At 53.3% G+C, this 24506-nt stretch overlaps 1 protein-coding gene across 1 annotated transcript in view; it reads right to left on the bottom strand.

Annotated features, from left to right (window-relative positions):
* LOC119461848 (serine-protein kinase ATM) overlaps positions 1-24506 on the bottom strand; it is a 754892-nt gene that overhangs the window by 273322 nt on the left and 457064 nt on the right. Inside the window, exon 43 of the mRNA XM_037723219.2 lies at positions 23435-23566. Coding sequence (XP_037579147.2) covers positions 23435-23566 — 132 coding nt within the window. The remainder of the gene's footprint in view (positions 1-23434; positions 23567-24506) is intronic.

Genomic DNA, 24506 nt, shown 5'->3' with positions numbered 1-24506 from the left:
CTCCAAGGCCTCCTCCTGTTCGAGGTCGACGGCCTCCGCGCTGGGTTCCGGCAGCTCCGGCAGCTCCGGTCCCAGCACCAACGCCGCGAATTCCGGATTCCGCGCCATTCGGGCCCGCACCTCAGCCGCGTCTCGGTGGGGGGACCGGTCTTTCCTGGGGGTCCCGGCCTTCGCACGGTCCCGGTGCAGCCTCGAGGCCTCGTGCCGGGCGAGGTTTACCACGAGGCCGCCACAGGCCTCGCAGTATTTGGCCCCGGGATCGGTGGCCAGGACCATGCCGGGTTGGGCCGCCCCGAAGTCTTGGAGTGTGCATCCCTTGAAGATACGTGGCACACTCTCCAAGGCGAGCGCGGACGGCACCCGCATCTGGTCACGCCAGGGTGCCGCGCTCGCATAAACTCGGGGCGGCTGGTCCCCCACTTGGCCGGTCCACGTGGCGATGGTCCGACGCGGTTCCCGTGCTGGTCGTGGGTTTGGGTATTCCGGCCGGCTAGCGTCGTCCCGGGGCACTCGCTCTCTATCGCCCCGGTGCTGGGATCGATCCGACGATCCGGAAGCCCCCTCGTCGCGGTAGGCTTCGCGCCCTCGTGGTCGCCGGTCGAGCCAGGGACGGCGTGACCGCCCCGCTCGTCGCGCGTTGCCCGGGCCGCCACCGGCTGCATCGGTCCGCTGGCCGCCTCCGGGTCCACGCCGCCTGGCTTGAGATGTTCCCGGGATCGGTTGTTGTTGGCCGACGGTCGGGGTCCGGTGTTGCACGTTTGTCGTCATCGCTGCTCGTAGCGGCCGTGTTCACTCGTTCGTGTCAGCAAGGCGAAGGCCAGGGCGAGAGGAAGGCGAAGGCCAGGGCGAGGGTAGAGAGGGCAGAGAGGTTTCTGAGAAATCCCTGTGGCTCAGGGGACATCCGGGGTAGTCGAGAGCTCAGCGCTCCCTGCCGGTTGACTGGGGAACTAGTCTTGAGGAAGAGCGCTTTCGCTGCCTCCCTACACACTTTCTCTCTCTCTCTCTCTCACCGCCGGCCGCTCCCTCGTTGGCTTCTGGTGTTGTAGCGGTGTGTAGCGCTCGATGTGCGGTTACGCGTCTCCGGGGCAGCCGCTTCCTCAGTGTCTTCCCTACGGAAGTAACGCTTCAGCTCCCCGACGTGCGTTTTGGCGCTGATACGACCTGTGTTCAGGTCTCTTAGTTGGTAGTTTAGTCGCGAGAATTTCTCTGCCACTTCGAAGGGTCCCACCCATTTGGGTGCTAAACCCGCGGCAAACCCGGTGCTCGCGTCGCTGAGTGCGTGATTGCGTTTCAGGACCAGGTCCCCTGTTTGGAATTCCATGTCCCGGTGCGCCCGGTAGTAGGCAGCCTTTTGACTCGCCCTTGCCCCTTCATGGTTGCTACTCGCTTCTATCACGGCGTTTACCAGGCGATCACGCATTTGCCGGGCATATTCGGCGATTGCTGTTTTTGCTCCGGGTGTGTCTGTCCGTTTGGCCAAGATTGTGTCCGTCGGTGTCTGGAGATCCCTCCCGAACATCAGAAAAGCTGGCGTGAAACCCGTCGAACGGTTTTCACTCGTTTTTAGGGCGAAGGAGATCGCATCTAGGTGCTCGTCCCAGTCGTTGTGTGCTTGGGCGTATGCCCCAAGTAGTGGCTTCACATCTCGATTCCGGCGCTCTGTCACGTTCGACTGAGGATGGTAGCACGTTGTCTTCACCTGCCGGACACCCATCGCTGCGCATGTATCTCCGAAGATTTTCGACGTGAAATACGATGCATTGTCGGTGATCAGTCGCTCGGGGAACCCATGGAGACAGAAGGTCTCCGATAGTTTTTTCAGGACCTCCTTCGTTGTCGCTGCTCGTAGTGGGTACAGTTCAGCGATTCCACTGAAGTGGCAAGTGATGACTAGCACAAATTTGTGCCCTCTCTTACTGCGCGGCAGCGGTCCGATCAAGTCGCACGCCACGAGTTCCCATGGCTTCGTGCTCACGATCGGTTGTAACAAGCCGGGCGGCTTCCCGCCTCTCGGCTTCCTTGCTTGGCAAACGTGGCAGGTTTGCACGTATTTACATACATCACGCTTCATGCCCGGCCAGGTTGCGAACCGACACAGTTTCTTCCATGTCTTTGATGCGCTCCCATGGCCATCTGTGTCGTGGTAATGCTGCAATGCCGCTCGTCTGAGCTGGCGTGGGATGACGGCTTTGAATCTCTCGTTTGAGTCTTCTTTGCCTGGCACGTATTTCAACAGAGCCCCGTCCCCATCAAGCAGATAGTTCTCCAGCTCACCGTCCGAGTCCGCGCCCCCCGTCGTACAGGCGGTTTGTGGGTGCTCTCCGACTCGTCTCTCCGGGTCCGTCTCTTCTCTGAGGCTGGCGACCAGGTTTTGACAGTGAGCGTCGTCCTTTTGAGCGCTGATGAGCTGATCTCTGCTGAACGCAATCTCGAGGGGCGGTCTCACCCCAACGAGATGCACGTGCTCTTGGGTTTGTGCCGGCGGGGTTTTCCTCTCTCCTCGGCTTCCCGTCGATGAGAGCGGCTCGGCCGCCCCCTCCTCCTCCTCGCGGCCGGCCGGCGGCGCGTCTCTCACCGGCGCCCGTGACAGCGCATCGGCGACCACGTTTGTGGTTCCTTTGCGATAGTGGATTTCAAACTCGAAGCGCTGTAAGGTCAGGGCCCAACGCGCAAGCCTCCCGCTCGGCTCACGGAGGCGGGTCAGCCACGCCAAGGCCATATGATCGGTCTCGACCGTGAACCTCGTTCCCTCTAGGTACATCTCGAACTTTCGGAGTGCATAGATGACTGCCAAACATTCTTTCTCCGTCACTGAATAGTTGCGCTCCGCCGGGGTCATCGCGCGGCTCGCGAATGCCACCGGGCGAAGCTCAGTCTCTTCCGCCTGAAGGAGTACTGCGCCAATTCCGAAATCGCAGGCGTCTGTCTGGATCACGAAGGGCCTGTTTAGGTCCGGTAACTTCAATGAGGCTGTGTCTGCGATGGCCTGCGTGAGATGGCGGAAGGTTTCCCGTTGCTCCGGCCCCCACTCCCAAGCCATGCCCTTTTTCAACAACTTTGTCAAGGGGGCTTGCATGCGTACGCAATTGAGAATGAACTGTCGGTAGTAGCCTACCATCCCAAGAAAACGGCGTACACCACTCACGTCTTGCGGTTCTGGAAACTCGACGATTGCTCGAAGTTTTTCCGGGTCTGGGGACACCTGCCCTCGTTCCACCCGGTAACCGAGTAGGCTCACTTCTGTTCTGCAGATTTGCGCCTTGGCGGGGTTGAGTGTGAGGCCGGCCGCCCGGAGTTTTCCCAGGACGTCTCGAAGATGATCCAAGTGCTCTTCAAGGTGTGCGAGTATATGAGGATATCGTCGAGATAGGCGAGCGCGTGGTGCCATTTGGCGTCCCCGAGTACGCGGTCTATCAGCGGTTGAAACGTGCTCGGACTTCCGGAGAGACCGAAGGGCATCCGTACGAATTCGTAGAGGCCCCTGTGACAAGTAAATGCCGTCTTGCACTCGTCGCCTGGTCGCATCTCTACTTGGAGATAGCCTTTGCTAGCATCCAACGTCGAGAAGTACTTCGCTCCACCGAGGTTGGACACTATCTCGTCCACTCTTGGGAAGGGATACGCATCCTTCTTCGTGACCGTATTTAGTCGCCGGTAATCCACACAAAGACGGGAACTGCCATCCTTTTTGGGAACGAGCACGACTGGGAAACCCCAGGGGCTCGTGGACCGCCGTACGATACCCGCATCGAGCAGCTCCTGTAGCGCCGCGTCAATTGCCTCCCGTTTGGCAGGGCTGACCGGTCTAGGGTTGGATTTCCAAGGCTGCGCGTCGCCCGTCTCGATGCGGTGTTGCACCAGCTTCGTGCATCCTGGGCGGTCTGTGAACATCTCATCGAAGTCGTTTAACAACGATAAGACGCGGTCTCGCTCGCGCTCCGTCAGATCCTCGGCGTCCGCCAGGAGATCGCACATTTTCTGATCCGGTCTCGGCGAAAATCCGTGTTGACAAGTCGCCGCCAGCGGTTCTGGCCGCTCGCGAGGCGCGTTGCTCTCGCCGAAAAGATTCCTCCTTTCCACTTCGGCGACTGCCGGTGCGGCAAAAGGCGTGAGCGGCGCCAACGGGTTTTCCCGGTAACCACCGTTGCCGAAATCGATTACAATGCCACTCTTCGCTAAGAAATCTCGGCCGAGGATTACTGGGACCGCGAGGCCAGCCAGATGAATGAATCGCTGCCTCTGCCGCCGCTGATTCCAGCGCACAACGAGTCGCACGCCGCCATTCGAGCAGGCCTCTCCGCACGCCAATTGGAGAGGTAGTTTTCGCTGCCGCAACTTGACCCCTCTCTGTGCAAGGTGGGAGACGGCCTCGTCTCCGATCATCGATGCGCTTGCCCCGGTATCGAGTAATGCTTTGAACTTAGTCCCCGCGATTGCGAGGTCTATGAAGGGGGCATTCCCGTTGTTCTGCGCTCCGACTCGAAAGACAGAAGATGCCGCGATGATGTTTGCCTCGCGGGCTGTTGCCTTGGCCGCCGGCACTGTTACCGGCGGCCCGTCTCGTTTCCCTGCTGGTTAGGGCACTCACGCGCGATGTGTCCCGTCTGGGCGCAGTTGAAACACCGTACGGTATTCCGCGTCGTGGGTTGTGCTAAGCCGGGCTGCTCCGCCGATCTCCAAGCATTGGGCTGAGGACGGCCATCCGTGATCGCGTTTCTAGCGGATCTGCCTAGTTTCGGCACTGGCCTGTAATCGTCTGATCGGGCGTGATGTTGTGCGCTGCACCAGCCTTTTGACTGTATTGCCTGCGCGGTCCTCCACCCGCAAGCGTAGGGATCGAGGGCGCGGTCCGATATTTCGAACGGCGCCGTTGCACCTGCGGACCGACCCGGCATCGCAGCGCGCTCGCTGTTCGTGCGCCCGCTGCCGTGCCAAGCGCAGCTTGGTTCCAAGGACTCCGATGGCGGCGGTGGTGGTCTGTACGCGTGGGCTGCCGAGATTTCGGCTTGCACCCTGCGTGATTCTGCGGCCAGCTCGTTCAGGTCTCTGCAGCGTGAACTCCGCAGATAAAGTGCAAAGGTAGGGTGGCTTTGTCGAATTACCCGCTCCACTCGCTCCGTGTTCGAAGCGCTTGGATCAGCATACTCGAAAAGCTCCTGCATCGCCCGAACGTATTCCACCAGCGATTCGTCCAGGGCCTGTGTGCGTAGTTCCAACTCCCTCCGCATCTGCAGTCGGTAGTCATACGGGAGGAATTCGTCTCTGAACAGCCTACGAAACTCGTCCATGGTGCTTGCCGTGTGGCCTACCAAACGGTACCACCGGGCGGCCTGGCCGACTAGAGCAACCAGGAGAACTCTCTCCAACACCGCGCTCTCGCGCATGCAGTCGCTTGCTCGTACTGTCGCAACGCCAGTAGAAAAACGTTGGCGCTTATTTGATCGCCGTAGCCACTGTACGTCGGTATCGGGACTCCGATACGAGGCCCGGGTGAAATTGCGGTTTGCAACACCTGCTGCAAAGCGCTCGCCAGAAAGTGCACGGGATTTGCCGCGTCTGCAGGTTTTCCTCCGCTATTGGAACCTCCGAAACTGTCCGGCCCGATTGCGGAGGTCCCTGTGTTTACTGGGAGCGGGTCACTATCGGGCTCCGTGACGCGTGGTGATCTCGCTGCGCGACCGAGAGCCGAAGTAGTTGTGCCGTTTGGCCAGACTGGGTGCACGCCCAAGGTTGCCGGGGCGGCTGCGCCCGGGGCGCGTGCTGTTGTGGGTACAACCCCGTCTGAGTTGAGCCCTAGGTAATGCACGCCGAAATTTTCCGACGTTCTGGGGACGCGTGTGGCGGCGAGAGATCCTTCGCCGTTCGAAACAGGTCTCTGGGAACCGCCGCCGTAATCCGTTATGTTTACGGCGTGCACGGAGGGAACCAATATTTCGCCGAGTGACGAGAATAGATTCGGTAGCTCGCCGACATGTGCCGGTGTGTTGGTGAGGTGCGCGGGGTTGGGCACTCCTACATTTGTAGGGTGTATGGGAATGTTGTACGTGCTTTCACGGCCCACGTTTGTGGGTGACGCGGCCGCTGCAGCCAGGCCTGAGTTTTCCCTGGCTTGACTGCAGATCTCGGCCAACTCCATGAGATCGTTCAGTTCGTACTGTGGGCTCGTCATCGTGTAGTGGGAGCCGGCTGCTCGATTGCGTCTGCAAGCGAGAATTCACGTTGGGCGCCAGTTGTGGTCTCCGGGTTCTCTCAAGCCGCCTTTGTCCCTAAGGCGTAGGCTTGACGACCAACTCCCTTGTGCTTGCCCTGTACTACCGGGGTTCGGCGGTATCAGGACTGGCAGAAACACGACAACGCACGATAGTGTAACAAGTACAAACAGGGTTTATTGCTCCAGGGGGAATTCGCTTGGAAGCAGGCTATAGAGTCGACCTCAACGTTTGTCGGGGTCGAGCGTGGTCGAACAAGGTAGGGCACGACAAAGGAAGGGAACAAGATGGTTACCTGAGCTCCGTCCTTCGTCGCGGCTCGCAGTCGTCTCCCTCCGTCCCCGGCGTGCGCCGGTCGCGCCGATCGCGACCGCCCCGCCTTGTTCTGGGCTCGGTCCAATGGGCGCGGGACTCCGCGGCCACGTGACGGTCTACGTATGTGACCGGTTCGACGGGAGGGGGTGAGCTCGCGCCGCCGGGAAGCCGCCTGGCCTTCCCGAGCGGGAGAACCGTGCAAGGAGCGTCTGCTCTACTCGCGTCTCCTGGCGCGCCTCTGGACGTGCGGAATTATCGGTTTCCATAATCTCCACAAGATCCATATAGATCCTTACCCACTTACCCAGTGCGTCATTCTTCACCAGCTTGTCGGCTACTGCCAACTCTAGCGATGTGTGCGTTGTCTGTGTTCTCACTCTATTTGTTAGAATTTATTTGTAAGTCTAGATGCATTTGTTGTCTACTTTGCATTTCTGTGCGATGTTCTTCTCATTTTGTGCTTTTTATATGCTCAGCCTCTACCTTGCCTTGGAATAAAAACATTGCGGGTACTCTGTCTCTTTGATTGATATATAGATTGACCGCTTGTTCCAAAAGAAAAGCGCGATGAATAAAGCCGTAGTGAATTATGATTACCTGCATATCTTTCTATTATAACTTAGTCGAAATAAAGATTACGTCATGACCTCAATTCGCACGCACAGTTTTGAACTAAAACAAATAGGGAATCGCTAAATCAAAACGACAAACAATAGCATTGCTATTTGGGCGGAGAAAAGTGGTCTGAAATCATTAACTTTCGCCATAGCCAAACGTCGGTTGCGCACAGTAATCCAAAATTCGCGCCAGTGAAACCGAAACGGGAAGCGCAGGCCAGTTGCTCTCACCAACCACCAGGTGCGCTAGAGTCGATTGGGCCGCCGGGGTCTATGGGAGTGTCCACTCTTTAACTTTTTTTTCTTTCTCTATGGTCTCGCGGCGGTTTCTGATCGGCAGCGCGCGCCACGTGACTGTACGCGGCTCCGGATTGGTCTCCCGGGCGGTTGCCCTTAGCAACCGGCGGAAAGGTCGTCTGCTCGCCGCGCTGACGGCGCTGAGGAGCCGATTTCGTGTCTTTTCAACTCGTCGCGGCGTGGTTTAGAGATCGTATCTCACTTATGATAACGGACCGGCGCTCACTTGTTAGAGAAACGAAAAACGTTGTCAAGCTCGGCCCTTCTTAGCTTGGAGAACGGCTCTCGTCTGTTATCATGGGCCGGCGATTGTTCAAGAAGAAACGCAAGACTGCGCATCAATTTGGTGCTCGTAAGTCGAAGCCACCGATCTCTAAAACAAAGTTTGCTCCGGCGACTTCAGCAGTGACAATGACGGTGGCATGCAGCGCGACGCGGACGTGCAGCTGAGCACCTCAAGCACGGATGGAACATCGTCCGCGCGTATTGGCGAAACTGTTCAGGAACCCAGCCGAAAAAGATGCAATGCGGAAAAAGAAAGCTGCAAAAGCTCATCAGACCATCAGGTCAGATGGTCAAGCGATGCCGCATCGCAAAGGACACAAAGGACTATAACCCTGGTGCCTATTAAATTTTGACAACTTTGAACCTTGTTTTCTCAGTACAGTTATTTTGGCATGTTGCTCAGCTCGTGGAGCAGATATCTTGGTAACTACTTTACACATTTTGATTGCGTTTGTTTTGTCAGACTCACTGAACTGTACTTTAGGGGATAGCGCTCTTCTTTTTTTATCCTAGTGTTTTAAGAATTCGTAGTAGGGTTCCTTGTTTGCACTGCAGTGGGACTGGAGAAAACATAAACTACAAATTTTAGTGTTGAAAAAAAATTATTTCGAGAACGTTATCCCCTTTTGCATACATTTGGCTGTGCATACAGTATTTAACAAACTTTTCACTTGATTTCGTAAATCCTCCAGTCCCTCCACGAGGTTCAAGAAAGAAATAATTTGTCTAGCAAAAAGTTTTCATGGTACCGCCTTGAAATTTTTATGAAAGCATCATAGAGCCATTCTTATTCTATGTACCAATTTTCATTGACATCCACCAAGAAACAAGAAAGTTGGTCCCGAAAGCCGCGTCCCCCCTTAATGTTATGCATCAAGTAACCGTGGCAAGATGAGGAGCAATCGTTTAGCCAACAAAAGCCGATAATGAAGATGGTGATGCCGATATGGATAGTGTGGGGATTGAGGTTGCCATTGCACAGGCTTCCTCTGCTCTGCCATCCTCCAAGCCTCTCCTGTTCACTCGCAACCCGTTTTAGCAGTGGCACTCCATTCGCGACGGTTTGCGTTGGGGGCGGGGCACTGACGTCACAATGTGACCGCATTCAGCTGCTGACGACTGAGCGTGGCTCTTTTATCTTCGGGACCAGCGCAGAGTACATACAGAGCGGTCCACTGTTAAAGGGAACACCAGAGCGCGTGGCGTCTACTCAGCACCACCGCTGAGTTTCGCACAGCCTCTTTCGTCATCTGCTGCCGCGCTTCGGATTGTAGCAAAGAAAGCTGGCCACGCCTTTTTAATGTCGGCCGGTGGCTGCATGGTCACACTCTGAAAGCCAGCCGTTGAAAGCTGAAAGAAAATTAAACGAGGCAAACAAGACAAAAATAATAATTTTTTTTACGGACGTCTCTTCATGGAATAGCTATATTCGATAGTACTTTGTACTCTAACAGAGGGTGCCAATGAAGTGGTTCCATTCCATTTGTGTATATTGTGAGCACAATATTCGTCCTTCACCTTCTTCACTTTGTGGGGTCTCACCCGCGCTCTTGTGACAAAGGAACGACAACACAGTAGTGCAGACAATCAAAAGGGCATTTATTGCACCTTTCATACACTAATGCATGCTAGCCGAATTACTACCAATAGAACATTCACATGGGCATGCGACAAATCAAGAAAGTCTGACTCACCGCGACCGGATAGTGAGCGAATATGTTCGCCTCATGCTATGACACCACCGCCTAGTCATTCACGTGTACGGTCACGCGAACGGTGGTGCGTTCGAACGATCCGTGTTCGTCCATACCGATGTACTGCTCTTAGCCTCACGAGACGGTGCCGCGAAGTGGGCCGGCGCACGCGCGAGACGTCCGTGCATGTTGGTCGCCGATCCCAAGTCCAAGAGGAAGCGCCGTTGACCTTTTTCTCCCAAGTCACCCGCCGTTCGGTGGCGTTAGCATTGCAACACTCGCGCCATCTCTCGCAATGCGCCGCACCACCACAACCGCCGCCGGGCTTAGCCACGCGGAGAAGCCGGACTACAGGAGACATGCGGGGAAAACAACATCAGGGGACGCGTGAGAGTCGCGCTTCCCCACATCCCCCCAACCTTAAATCACTACACATACTCCGGTGAAAAATGTCCACGCGCTTTCCATAACATGCGAGCCGACATTGTCTCTGGGGTTCACCGCTGGCGTCCATTGGTCACAGCACTAGCTCTGCAGATTCGATGGCATGACTCCAGCACAAGACTCCGGAAACGGCGGCACAGAAGTCGGCACGAGCAAGCGTCGCTCGCGCTCACGCGCCCTGCCGGCGAGAGCTGCTGTAGCCGTTGGTGACTGCCGGCTCGTCATGCTGCGCCTGCGTGGCACCCCAAATAAGCACATCGTCCATGTGGCAGACGACTCCCTCCTGTCCTGAAAGAACCTGTCCCATTCGTCTTTGAAAATGCTCGGGGGCCGACGATATTCCGAACGGAAGCCGGTTGAAATAAAATCGTCCGAACGGCGTGATAAAAGTTGTGAATTCCTTGTTCCCTTCACTCAGCGGTATCTGCCAGAAACCCGAGTTCGCGTTGAGTTTCGAAAACATGCTCGCTCCCCATAGTATTCCGATGGTGTACTCGACGGCCGGGATGGGATGCCATTCTCGTTGAACTTATCTGTTGAGTTCCATGAAGTCGAATCAGATTCGAACAGCACCAGAGGGTTTAAGAACGACAACCATAGGTGCGCACCATGTAGTAGGCTCGGTGACAGGAGAAATGATGCCTAGTGCTTGCATCCGCTCAAGCTCTTGTCTTGTTTTTTCGAACAAAGGCAGGGGGACTCTGCGTGGGGACGACAGAGCGAAAGGCTATGCTTCAGGGTTCAACTTGAGGTTGTACTCTTCTTTGAAGGTCCCCAGTCCGTGGAACACTTGTGGAAACTCAGATTCGGGGTCTAGTTTCTTTATTACGTTGATTTGTGGTAGTACGCAGAGCCTTTCTATTGCTGGTTTCCCAAGAAGAGGGGTTCGGAGGCCTTGAAGTACGTACACGTCTTCGCGGCTGTTCGTTCCCGCAAACATCATAATCATGACAGCCATACCAGATATGGCAAGGGATTTACCATCGGGTCCCTGAAGCCGGCGCCTTGCTGGTTGAAGCTTTATCGCGGGAAAGATGCGATTGAAGAGCTCCGCCGGAACGACCCTTTCGTCTGCGCCAGTATCTATTTTAAATACGACGTGCGAAAATTCAACAAGTACTGGAACTTCCCACCTGTAAGCAGATGAATGGGATGCGACTCCGAGGAAACCTGGTTCCTCGGTCCGGTTTTCGACGTTCCTGACAGCTCTGGTTGATCAGCAAACCGCCTCGAAGTGTCCTCTTTTGTCGCACTTTCTGCAGACTGCATCTTTCGCTGGACAGGACGCTCGATTGTGCCTGTTTCTTCCGCACCACCCATATTGTTTGGGAACATTGGTTCCACTTTCAGGCGGAGACACGTTCTTCCCCACTTGTCGCGTACCCTTCTGGGACTGTATTTGGTGGACTTCCTGTTCTCACATGCGGTGAGGCTCTGCCTGCTGTTGGTTGACGGTCTCATGCTGTCGTGCCACCAACAATGCTTTCTGTAGTTTTAGGTCCGGATCGAGTTGCAGAGCTCTCGAGATTTTACGATCTTGCAGGCCCACCACGAGACGATCTCGAATTAAATCTTCTCGCAGCTCCTCGTAGTCGCACGTGGAAGCAAGCGTGTGCAGTGCGGTAACGAAATCCTCGACGGATTCACCGTCTTCTTGCGTTCGGGTGTTAAACTTAACCCTTTCATAAATGATGTTCCGTCGAGGAACAAAGTAGGCCTCGTACTCCTGCAGTACGACCTCAAACTTTTTCTGGTCGTCAGGTTCAAGTTTGAACGTTTTGAAGATATCCTCGGCCTGAGGTCCCATTAGATACACCAATGCATCTATTGACTCTTTTCTGGCTTCCCGTCTAGTCCAGACACAGTTCGGAAGCAAAGAAATCGCTGTTTCCAGGGAGGCCAGTCGTTGGGTGTTGTGAAGCTGAAGGGCTCGGGTGGAGCAATTTGAAACAAAGCCATCTTACTTGGTCTATCCTTGTAAGGTACCTGGTGGCTTGTCCGGCGTCTGGAACTGTTCAGTGGGCCCGATGCGTCCTCGTTTCAGGGATAGTCTGACGTCCGACAGCCGTGTTGCCTCAGATCGGCAGGCGCCACTTCTGACACCATGTTTGCGTCGCGACGAGGTGGAAAGAAAAGCGTCTTTCACCTTCAACAAGCAACAACAAAAAGAACCTTTATTATCAGGAAGCAGCGGCTTTTATAGACCGCATCGCTAGTGCCACCGCGGCACTGTTACTGCTGACGCTGCCTAAGCTGGCGACCTATCTTATCACACAGCCACAGGCATCTCCATTGCCAGGGGTGGCTCGTTCGTAGGCCGGGGCAGCAGCGCAGACGATGTGCAGGTGACAGCAAACCAAGGGTGACTCCACTCACGCTGCGTACACTCAACGCACTCGACAAACATTAAAGTAGTGCAAGGGAGAGGAATTCGGCAGACGCATCGCCCACGTGGTACGATGTTCAATTCGGCTAGCAAAATTTCGGGCGGCTATTCGGATACTAAGTTCACGTGAACAAAGCTCGCTTTCTTGAGTCGAACGAGTAATTTCAATTCATGCGAGGCGAACTAATGAGGGAAGCAATGTGCGACACATCAACACTACGGTCCACCAAGTTTTGTCCCTCAACGTGCGACAGGCGGCTTAGTAAAGCCTTAGGCCTAATTCATCGCTACTTTGACAACAACCGGCATCCAAAAAAAAAAAAAAAAACATCACCCAAAATGGGCACCACAAGCAGCCGCAAGGAGACGTTAGCTCTGTGAGGTGGTCCTACCCCGCTCGGTGCACACAGCATCCGAGTTGACGGCGCCCACCGTCCCAGACGATGTCGGAGCGCCCAATGCCAGGCCGCAATACCAGTCAGCCCGTAGCGGCACCCGTGGCCACCCGGCTCCCTGAGCTGCGACTTCCGAAGTCAAAGATATAGAAGAAGCTATTTACATAAGAAATTCGGACCACCCACGAGGCTTCCGTACTCACTTGCTTCAGGCTTGCCAATGCTCCGCGGGCGCTAGGCCTCGCTCTCCCAGGATGCAGAGCACGTGGCTCTCGTACCGACGAGTGTACATCAAAACACTCGCGAAAAGGCTTAGCATGTTGAAAAGTTCAAACACGCTACAGCAACCGTCGCCTCACTCAAGAAAGCATGCCGCCGACACTAGCGATCAAAATCCACGCTAGGACTACGCTTCGGTTGAAACAAAGGTCTCGAACTGAGCAAAACTTTATCGTCCGATGCCCCAAGAGCCCCACGTTGAGCAGCCAGATGTGGGGTCTCACTCTTATGTGTGGGGATGCGCGACTCTCATGCATCCCCTGATGTTGTTTTCCCCGCATGTCTCCTGTAGTCCGGCTTTTCCGCGTGGCTAAGCCCGGCGGCGGTCGTGATGGTTGCGGCGCATTTCAAGAGATGGCACGAGTGTCGCGATGCTAACGCCACCGAACGGCGAGGTGACTTGGGAGAAAAAGGTCAACGGCGCTTCCTCTTGGACTTGGGATCGGCGACCAACATGCACAGACATCTCGCGCGTGCGCTGGCCCGCTTTGCGGCACCGTCTCGTGAGGCTAAGAGCAGGACACCGGTATGTACGAACACGGATCGTTCGAACGCGCCACCGTTCGCGTGACCGTACACGTGAACGACTAGGCGGTGGTGTCATAGCATGGGGCGAACACATTCGCTCGCTATCCGGTCGCGGTGAGTCGGACTTCCTTGATTTGTCGCACGCCCATGTGAATGTTCTATTGGTAGTAATTCGGCTAGCGTGCATTAGTGTATGAAAGGTGCAATAAATGCCCTTTTGATTGTCTGCACTACTGTGTTGTCGTTCCTTTGTCCCAAGAGAGCGGGTGAGACCCCACAACTTGTACATAATCAACATCACTGTGCGCGTCGTCTTTGTTCAGCACGTGTCTCAGCCGAATAAAGGCGTCGAGACAACAGCTGTGCTGCTGCCTTACAAAGTGGTGGAGGCTGCTTTCGATCCCCTAGACCTCTACGACGTCAAGTTCCACTGGAGCTTCGTTTGGGTCGCCGTTTGCTCCGCCTATCCATTGCCATGACCCAAGTACCGCAACCCAGAGCCTCCGGCATCACCCCCTCTGCCCCCCAACCAGCTGCTTCCGCATGGACCATTACCGCCTCGCAGCGTGACCCCACTGTATTCTCTGGTCTCCCGCACGACGACGTCGAGGACTGGCTGGAGAACTATGACCGAGTGAGTGGGTACAACCACTGAGACGACACTCAAAAACTTCGCCACATCGTCTTCTACCTGTCCCATGTCACGAAGACATGGTTCTTTAACCATGAGAGCACCTTGCCAGATTGGACCACCTTCCAGCACCAAGTACAGAAGATTTTCGGTACACCATCCATCCATTCTGAAGTTTCAAAGCAGCAGCTCAATGCGCGCATGCAACAACCAAGGGAGACGTACACTTCGTACATTGACGACGTCCTTTCCCTTTGCCGCCGCGACAATGAGCGAGCCCGATCGCGTTTGACACATTTTAAAAGGCATTGGACACGTTGCGTTTAATGCACTGGCAGTTAAAAGCCCCACAACCATGGATGATGTCATTGCGACCTGCTAGCATCTGGATGCACTACAAGCCATCTGGTTACAGCCAGACGTCTGTGACATGCTGCCTTCTTCGGATGTCGATTTGCGCACGTTGATCCAGGCTCTGATCCGCGAAGAGCTTCAAGCACAAGGACTGTCGTGCTCTGCTGTTCCTCAAGCTCACTCTACGTCCACTGGGCTACGAGACATCATCAATGACGAGCTGTCTTCCTTGGTTTTACGCTGTGCGCCCTGACCCTCCGACGCCACCAAATCCGCCAGCCACGTACGTCCAAGTTGCTGTCATGCAACCTTCCGTAGCTCAGCGTACCCTTCCGGTTCCTGAGAACGACGTAGTAGCCTTTACACCCCGTGCACCTGTACCTGCATTTTACGCCCCCTGGTGCTCCTCCCACCCAATCTGTTATTATTGTGGCATTCGAGGCCACATCTCGCGGTTTTGTCAATGACGAATGCCGTGGCTATGATGCTAACGAGAAGGATTTGGTGTCCTTTCCGAGCCCATACCAGCGCCGCCCTTCAACACATTCCGTCTCCCCACCCACTCCACCCGACGCTCCTCGAAACTATCGTCCAGGACGCTGCCACTTTCCTTCCCCTTTCCGACGCTCAACATCACCACTCCAGCCAGTCACCCACAACTATGACTACCGCTCGGAAAACTAGATGATGCAGTTTTTGGAGGTAAAGCTGCATCGCTCGGACAAACAACACCTCCTGAGAGCCCGGCCAATTTGTTATTAGTGTATGCTGAAGGTGTGCCTGTTCAAGCATTAGTTGATACGGGAGCCGCTATTTTTATTATTCATGCCGATTTGTGCTCTCGTCTACACAAGGTCACTACACCTTAACATGGCACTCCTTTACGTAGCGCGAATAACCTTACGATACGGCCATCGGAACAGTGTACCATTTGCATTTTTATTGATGGGATCTGCCACCATATTCTGTTCACAGTGCTGACTTCCTGCACTTATATGCTCATTCTTGGTTGGGACTTTCTTTCTGCCGCTGCCGCTTTTATCTCTTGCCGACAACGCCTTGTCCACATGCGCGAGACCGATGACACCGACGAGGGGCCTCAGTTCCGCCACAGTTTGCAAACCGTAGCCAATTGTGTGGTGCCACCTAGCCACGAGCAACTTCTTGCGATTGCTTCCGACGTAATTGACAATGGCGATGTTCTAGTCGCCCCATCAGCCCGTTGCCTGTCCAAAGGCATTGCACTAGCGTCGAGTCTCGTTCGATTCATCAACGGCACGGCCCTTCTCGCTGTACTGAACGTTACAAATGAGCCGATTTTGCTTCCCAAAGGTGCCGTCATGGTCTGCTGTGTAGACAAACAGCCTGTCTCGGTGATGGCTTTGAGTACTCGTACTGCAGAACCACGCCCACCTGCAGATACTGCTCCTGCTACTGCTCTCGCCAATGCAATCAGTGCGGATCTGACTCCGCAGCAAGCACGTCAACTACTGGCCTTGTTGTCGAAACATAAAGCTTCCTTCGACGTACACTCGCCTCTCTTGGGACAGACTTCTCATCGCATACACGTCGATGGCAGTTCTATCGTCCGCCGTCGAACATATCGCATCTCTTCCGCTGAACGCGAGATAATCAACAAGCACGTTGCCAACATACTCGAGTGAAATATCATCCGCCCCTCCGCCAGCCCTTGGTCGTCACCCGTCGTTCTGGTGCGCAAGAAAGATGGCTCAGTGTGATTTTGTTTTGATTACCGTGCGTTGAACAAAATAACCCGAAACGACGTTTATCCTTTGCCTCGCATTGATGATGCCTTAGATTCATTGCAAGGCGTGGAATACTTTTCCAGTCTTGGCTTACGCTTGGGTTATTGGCAAATTCTGATGCACGAGGCCGACAAGGAAAAAACTGCGTTTGCAACACCTGATGGACTGTATGAATTTAACATCATGCCTTTTGGCCTCTGCAATGCACCAACAACCTTCGAACGAATGATGGACGCTGTTCTGTGGGGCCTTAAGTGGAAGTCTTGTTTGTGCTACCTTGACCACATAGTCATATTTTCTTCAACCTTCCAACTACACTTGCAGCACCTAGACGAAGTTCTGACGTGTCTCTCTGCATCTGGCCTTCAGCTGAATACCAAAAAGTGCCACTATGCCAGCAAGACTATTAAAGTACTGGGCCACCTCGTAAGCAAAGACGGCATTCGGCTTGACCCCGAACAGATTGCCGCCGTCCTCTGCTTTCCGAGGCCCCAACGCTCCAAAGAACTTCGCAGCTTTCTTGGCCTCGCTTCTTACTTCCGGCGCTTCATACGTGACTTCGCCACCATCGTAGCTCCGCTTCACCGACTCCTTCCTTCGGGAACCCGATATGTATGGACAGACGAGTGCCAAGCGGCTTTTGACACTTTAAAGCGTGCCCTCACGTCTGAGCCAGTGCTTTGTCATTTCGATGACTCCACACCCACTCTACTCCATACTGACGCCAGCGGCCATGGAATTGGCGCTGTTATTTTGCAACGACAACGTTCTGAGGAACGCGTGGTCGCATACGCAAGCCAGACGCTAACATTGGCCGAGAAAAATTATACAATCACTGAGCAGGAGTGTCTCGCTGTTGTTTGGGCCCATCCAATAATTCCAACCGTATTTACACAGCCGCCACTTTACGGTCGTGACCGACCACCACGCCTTATGCTGGTTGTCGACGTTAAAGAATTTATGTGGACGTCTAGGTCGCTGAATACTTCGTCTGCAAGAATATGACTTCGACGTCACGTACAAATCCGGCAAGAAACACAACGATGCAGATGCTCTCAGCCGCTGTCCGTTACCACCACAGTCCGACATTCCCCTCCTGCCTCCATCCGTCACCGAGTCTGTGAACGCGTCCTCTGCAGTTCTTTCACTCACCGCTCTCAACGGTCTTCCTTCTTTCCACCCCGAGATTTTTGCGTCCCACCAACACAACGACGCTTACTGCCACTCAATTATGGAATGCCTTCACGACTCATCTCGTCCTCCTAACGCGCGAGCCCGTCGCCAGTTACAGAACTTCAAACGTGAAAACTCAATCCTATACCGGTATGTCTTCCACCCCGAAGGACAGCGTTGGGTTCCTGTCGCTCCTCGGTCACTCAGGGAACAGATATTGAAGACATTTCACGATGATCCCACGGTTGGTCATCTCGGCTTTAACAAGATCTATGAATGCATCCACAGTCGTTTTTTCTGGCGTGGACTTGCCACCTGCGCAGCGAAATACGTCGCTTCTTGCTCGCTCTGCCAGCGCCTCAAACGGCCCACTTCACCTCCGGCTGGACTACTGCAAACTCTTCCCTGTCCTGACGCTCCATTTGCAGTCATCGGGATTGACCTCTACGGACCGCTGCCATTATCAGCTAGCGGCAAGAGATGGATTGTCACTGCAGTCTACCACTTAACCAGGTACGCCGAAACAGCTGCGCTACTCTCAGGATCCGCGGAGGAGATTGCAACTTTCTTCTTGGAAGCCATCATTCTACGACATGGAGCACCACGCGTCCTTTTGAGTGACCGTGGCAACGCGTTTCTGTCGAAGCTACTCGAGGACGTCCTCCGTACATGTAACACCATCCATAAGAACACTACCAGCTACCATCCTCAGATTAATGGCCTCACAGAGCGCTTTCATCAAACTCTCTCTCTCCATGTACATCAACGCTGACCACACCAACTGGGATACCATCCTGCCATTCGTGACTTTTGCCTACAATACCACTGCACAGCGCACTACTGGCTACTCACCATTCTTTCTAGTTTACCGGCGTCAACCGGCCTCTCTCCTCGATGTCTCAGTTTTTGATGTCCCCGTGAACTCGACGGCATCAGTGAGTAAGCAGTTAATATCTCGCCTTGCCACGTGTCGCCATCGTGCCCGCCTCAACACCGAAGCAAGTCAACAGGATAGGAAGACTCGCTACGATGCATTTCACCGCGTCGTTCTGTTCAGCCCCGGAGATGAAGTGTTATTGTGGACACCAACTTGAGTTCCTGGCCTGTGTGAAAAGTTTCAGTTGCGTTTTATAGGGCCCTACACTGTTGTCGAGCAAACTTCGCCAGTGAACTACCGCGTCACTCCCGCTGTCACGTCTTCCGATGGCCGCTACCGTGGCACAGAAATCGTCCATGTTTCGTGCCTAAAGTCATTCCAACGGCGTACCGCACCGCTATAAACCGCGGCCAGGTTGGCCGCTTCCGCGCGAGGGGGCAATTAGTGTTTGCACAACATTCGTTCTTCATCTTCTTCACCTGTACATAATCGTCACTGTGCGCGTTTTCTTCGTTCAGCGCGTGGCTCAGCCGAATAAAGGCTTCGAGACAACAGCTGTGCTGCTGCCTTACAACATATACCATGACAATAAACAGCGCCGGGCACTTCGTTCATTGTAGGCCCAGCCGAAGGTCGCGTCGTTCCTCTCGTCTCAACAGCTACAAGCGGGTTAGCTTGGGAGCTGAGCGCACGCGCTCTTGATCCCTACACGTACGAGAGGCAGGCAGCCTGTGCTGACCCACCGCCCGTAACGCATGCGCAGGGACGCACTTCGACCCAGCGTATTGCGGAGGGTGACGCTCGTTGCAATTGCTGCATCAGATCGCTGTGGACACTGAAGGTGGACGGGGTCACTGACCCTGTGATGTCAGAACGAGAGCGGCTCTCTGCAGTTGCCACCGCTGTGCAAACGCCTTGCAGCCATGGTTGTGGCTGCCCATCTACGGCAGCGGGACCAGCCGACCTGGCAGCGTCCTACCCCATCCGGCTGGAGTTCGAGACTGCCACCACCACGAATGCGGCACTCGTCGTGCTTGCCAACAACTCCGACACCAACAGTGAGCCCATTCCTGTATCAAATGGCCTACAATCAAGCCTTCCCTCGAGACTCCTACGTCTTCGGCCACCGCTCTAGCCACAGAACTTTATGTGCCATTCCTCTTTGCACCTCGGACACTGTCCTGCGCCAGCAATCAACTATTTTGTAATATTTCTCTCCCCCTTCCGCGGCGTTTATTTTTCTTGTATTATATTTAGAACTGTAACTTGTACTATCGAACATAGTATGTTTTACTTTACCACGAGTCTGGTATTTTTGTTGTTTATCTTTTTGTTTTTTATCTGTAGTATAGCACATGAAAGTGTCTTTGTATGTTGGAACGCGATGTTGGGAGGTTAGCATTTAGCTTGTGCATGAAAGACTCAATTGTCTTTGGTGCATAAGCCCCTACAAACTGCTTCGCCAGGCTGGGTGGATGGAGAGGAGGATGTGGGGATGCGCCGTTGCCATTGTGCGGGCTTCACCTGCTCGGCCATCTCCAAGCCTCCCCTGTTCGTTCGCAAGCAGTGGCGCTCCACTCGCGACGGTTTGCGGTGGGACCGAGGTGCTGACGTCACGAAGCGGCTGCGTTCGGCTGCTGACTGCTGAGCGTGGCTCGCTTACCTCCGGGAGCAGCACAGGGTACGTACATGTGAGGAAAGCATACAAGCAAGCATACGTGCTTTCCTCATGTCCACCGACACCTTTGTGACTAGGACTTGAGCTCGTGCACGGTGCCTTTGCCTGAGCGGGGTGCGCGTACTTTGCGCTGATCCTTTCCTGAGGCTAAGCCGAAGAGCGGTGCCTAGTGCTTGCGTGAGGTCATACCATGCCGAGCCACACTTGCCAAAGGCCCAAGCCAAAGGAGATTGTCCGAGCTCTCGTGCGTTGGCCCATTGGTTATCGCCACAGCAATTGCATAGCCACCAGGACTTTTCCTAGTGGTGTGTCCCAGCTTGAGCCTGTGCTCACGCAGCGACGTGCTATGGTACCCGTGTCTGTATTTTCACCCTTGGTGCGGGCGTTTGTGCAGTGCTGGTGCCGCCGGAGTACGGTTTCCGTTAACTCACGGGCAATACTGTGTTTTTGCGTGCATCGCTTGGCAGCCCCTTGCGGCCTGAGCTCGCGCACAGCGGTGCTGGAGGCGACAACTGACGCGGCCCTGTGACTCACTAAGGTCGAACCTGCGGTGGTCAGTACTTTTGTGAGACCCAAGGACCCCACAATAGTTCACGAAAGAAACTGATGCTGCATTGTTGCGTGCCATTGGTGCCTGAAAGTGCGCGTGCTTTAAAAGCTATTTGTGGCATGGGTCATAGAATGGGTGGGAGCGGCCCAGCCCCGTACATAAATTTTATTTTTTTTTCAAATATATTCTTCAGGGATACACGGCGCAGCTAATACTCGAGAGTTTCGTGACCACCTGAGATAAAATCACCATCTATAAAAATAAATGTCAAAAGGAATTCCGTATATGAGTTTAACAGATTAATGTTTGAAGAACACTTTCCTGAAAAAGTGTAGTACACACAGTTCTTTGGGCACGAAATAAGAAAGTTAGCGTCACCGGTGCCCGTGCTATGCAGTGTAACAGATTTGCTATAGGATGTTTGTTACCACATAGTCTGTGTGGTGCCAGTGGCCACAGCAGGACTTTGTGAAAGGGACATTTGCAATTGACCAGCATCGCTGGGTAGTAAAGGTTGGCCCTTACTGTCCAATGCAACCCTCCTCAAGATGTCATATGTACGAGCTGCCTAGGAGAAAAACTATTGTACTCATGTATTGTTACTTGCCCTTTTACTGTGGTCACATGCCTACCTTAAGCGACATGGTAACGGCAAACACGTGTTAATCCATGAAAAGAAAAACGTCAACATTAGGGGAGAAAAAATGGCCACTGTGGCCACATAATGAGGCCACAGTGCATTTCTGGTGGCAAACGCTCATTTTTCGTTGAAATTGGCCTTGGAGCTGGCAATTTCAACATCTTAGCGGGTCGGTGTTGAAGTTCTGGCAGGAAAGTCTTCTCTGCTTAAGACCAGCAGCTGCTGGAGGAGCTCAATTATGAAGAGGCCAAAGTAAGCACTTTGAAATATAGTAAAAATGTTGGAAAAGTGAAGTTCAGCTGCTAACGTTTTCTTCAATTTATTCACTGCTGTGAGATCATTAACCTGATGATTTATTGTCATTCTGCTACTTACAGATAGCGCTCTGATCATGGAATTCTGATGTTGGTACGCTGCAATCATGAGCCACACTAATGTTGGTCCACTGCAAACATGAGCCACACAAATTTTTTTTTTTTTTTTTTGACGCGGCGAAAGGCAAATTGTCACAATTCACACACCTCAGATCCCTAAAGGTTGCTTAAAAAATCACAATTTTGATGCAGAAAGAAATCCAAAGCTGATTCTGAAAGCCTCCTCCCATGTCGGCCAAGTGAAAAGCGGGATGTACGTATCTGAAAAACCATTTCAATATGGTGTTGCAATCTGTGGGGATGCGCGACTCTCACGCGTCCCCTGATGTTGTTTCCCCCGCATGTCTCCTGTAGTCCGGCAGCCTGGCGGTGGTTGCGGCGCGTTGCGAGAGATGGCGCTAGTGTCGCGATGCTAACGCCACCGAAACGGCGAGGTCACTTGGGAGAAAAAGGTCGGAGGCGCTCTCTCTTTGGCTGGGGATCGGCGACCAGCACGCACGAACGCTTCGCGCGCGCACCGGCCCGCTTCGCGCGACCGTCGCGCGAGGCTTAGAGCGGGACACCGGTATGGACGAACACGGATCGTTCGAGCGCGCCACCGTTCGCGTGACTGTACACGTGAACAACTAGGCGATGGTGTCATGGCATGGGGTGAACGTATTCGCTCGCTATCGGGTCGCGGTGAGTCGGACTTCCTTGATTTGTCGCGCGCCCGTGTGAATGTTCAATTGGTTGTAATTCAGCTAGTGTGCATTAGTGTATGAAAGGTGCAATAAATGCCCTTTTGATTGTTTGCACTACTGTGTTGTCGTTCCTTTGTCCCAAGAGCACATGTGAGACCCCACAAATCATAACATCAAAATGACGAAGTGATCGATTTTAATAGGTGCAGTAAGGAAAAAGTGGATGAGGACTATTTTCATCCACCTTCTTTGTCCCCATTTCTGAAGTACTTCTTGAAAAGCAAAAGCTGCAACACACTTTTAAGACTGCTTACATGTGGGAATGCATTCTTAGTCCACGCAAGCTCTCCCCTGCATTCTAACTGTGCTTCTGTAAGGCTAAACCAAATACAAGCATCTCAATGTGCTCGCGAGGAGTTGGTAACTCGAAGGGCCACTCAGTGCTGTTCAAATGGACATTAATGCTTTTTATCTTTTTATAACACTCATAACTTGGCGCCACCTCCTTCCCATTGGCTGTGTCGTCACATGCCTATTGCACTAGGCCCACCTTTAGTCAGCGTCAGGGAAGCATGCTTGTCTCACACCCGGACTGAGGTTAGCTCCACTCACACAACAATGTGTGAGTTGGCAACAACTCAGACCGATGGGAGGAGCCGAAGAAGCTCTTTTTAATACTTCTAACCACGCAGCACGAGACACACGCGCCGGAGCGCGCCATATATAAAAGGTGGCCAAGGAAGATGACGATGGCTGTTAAACCCAGTTTCAATTCCCACCCAGACCGAAATGCGCCAAATTTTCTTTTCAAAGCCATTACTTTACTTTCTTTACAGGAACCTCGCTGAAAAGTTTGACATCAATCTGATCATTCTGAGACCAGTTTCTACTTTTTGCGCCATCTTTGCGCCCAACGCCGACTACGCCAAAGAATTTTCGTGCAACGGGCCATACAATGCTTTCGCATAAAATTTTTTAATTTTTAGCGAGTTCACCACGTTCATAAATTTGCACTGCATGGCTCAAATGCAATAACAGGTACAGGAACAAAATCATCTCCTTCAAATGCAGTACACAGAGATGACACATAGGCAACTGGCCAGGTATGAATCACCGCTGGCAAAAGCAGTGCGATTTTATAATTTTTTTTAATCCGTCTGTGCACGATAACCAACTCTACGGTCGGCAGTGTTGTATACAACACCTTGCCAAAGCGACTGTCTCCTGAAGCGGCACGAGGTGCTGTGAAATCAACATACCTAGCAAGCGAGTCCCACCACAGCTCCACGCACTGCACGGCGGTCACGTGGTGGCCACAAAACTCGGCAGCCTGAGCTGCCCGCAGGAAGTTCACGCAGCCGAGCCGCAGGCCCTCCCACAGCGTCCTGGCCCTGAAAGAGATCACCCCTCACCGTGCAAATTTCGAAATGCCACGCTCAACAGATCTCGTCTTTGATTTCTTGAAAGGCAGCAAAGCGATTTTACATATTGCCACGAGCTGGTGCCCACGCTCTCCAAACATCTCATCGAGGTCGCTGTTTTGCTGTTGCACTACCGAGCCTCAATAATTTGCAACAAACTGGTGGAGGTGCATTAAGTACTTGAACAATATTTAAAACAAAACATTTTTCTAAGATGCATTATTAGCATTATACTGTTTTCACCCATAGCCACATCACTTACGGTATTGCTTCTTGAAGAAATACTGCCATCTCTCGTTTATTCACCACTCACAAAACCAAGCATTACAAACACCTGATCTTATGCTGCCCTGATTAAAGCAACGTTCTTCTTGTGACGAGAGAAGTTGGGCTTGTTGGTGACTCATGATCAAAGCATGAGACAGACAATACAAAGACAGCGCCTATTGTCACGAAATTTTATTCCAAAGATGGTGCACAGCATATTCTTGTGACAAATTTGTTCAGCAATTGCCTCCAAATTTTGTTTTATAAATTATCTACAAATTTTGGAAGGAATCAAGCCATACAAAAGAAATATCCCAGTTTCGCCATAAGGGCGAAACTGTATGGCGGTAGTGGCAGTACGAAATGAAGCTGACAAAGTAAAAACGAGCTGTTGTGCTAGGGGTCCTCTGTTTGAATTCTGCCATCGGACAATTTCATTTATGTGCATTAATTAAGGCCAACATCTTTCCTAGGGACTTTTCCCATCGGGTATATTTCAAAGCTCTTTTCTGGGCCGATCCCAGGGTAGTGTGCAGCTACGCCAATAAAGTTACATCATTTTCAGGTTTGAGGTCTGTTGTTGTTTCCCACTTTTAATATTTAAAAGTCTGAGAAGATTTACAATAGAAGGCATGTGCTGTCA

This window comes from Dermacentor silvarum, chromosome 8 (genome assembly GCF_013339745.2).
Source record: "Dermacentor silvarum isolate Dsil-2018 chromosome 8, BIME_Dsil_1.4, whole genome shotgun sequence".
Taxonomy (NCBI): domain Eukaryota; kingdom Metazoa; phylum Arthropoda; class Arachnida; order Ixodida; family Ixodidae; genus Dermacentor; species Dermacentor silvarum.
This window is presented reverse-complemented; position numbering and strand designations above follow the sequence as displayed.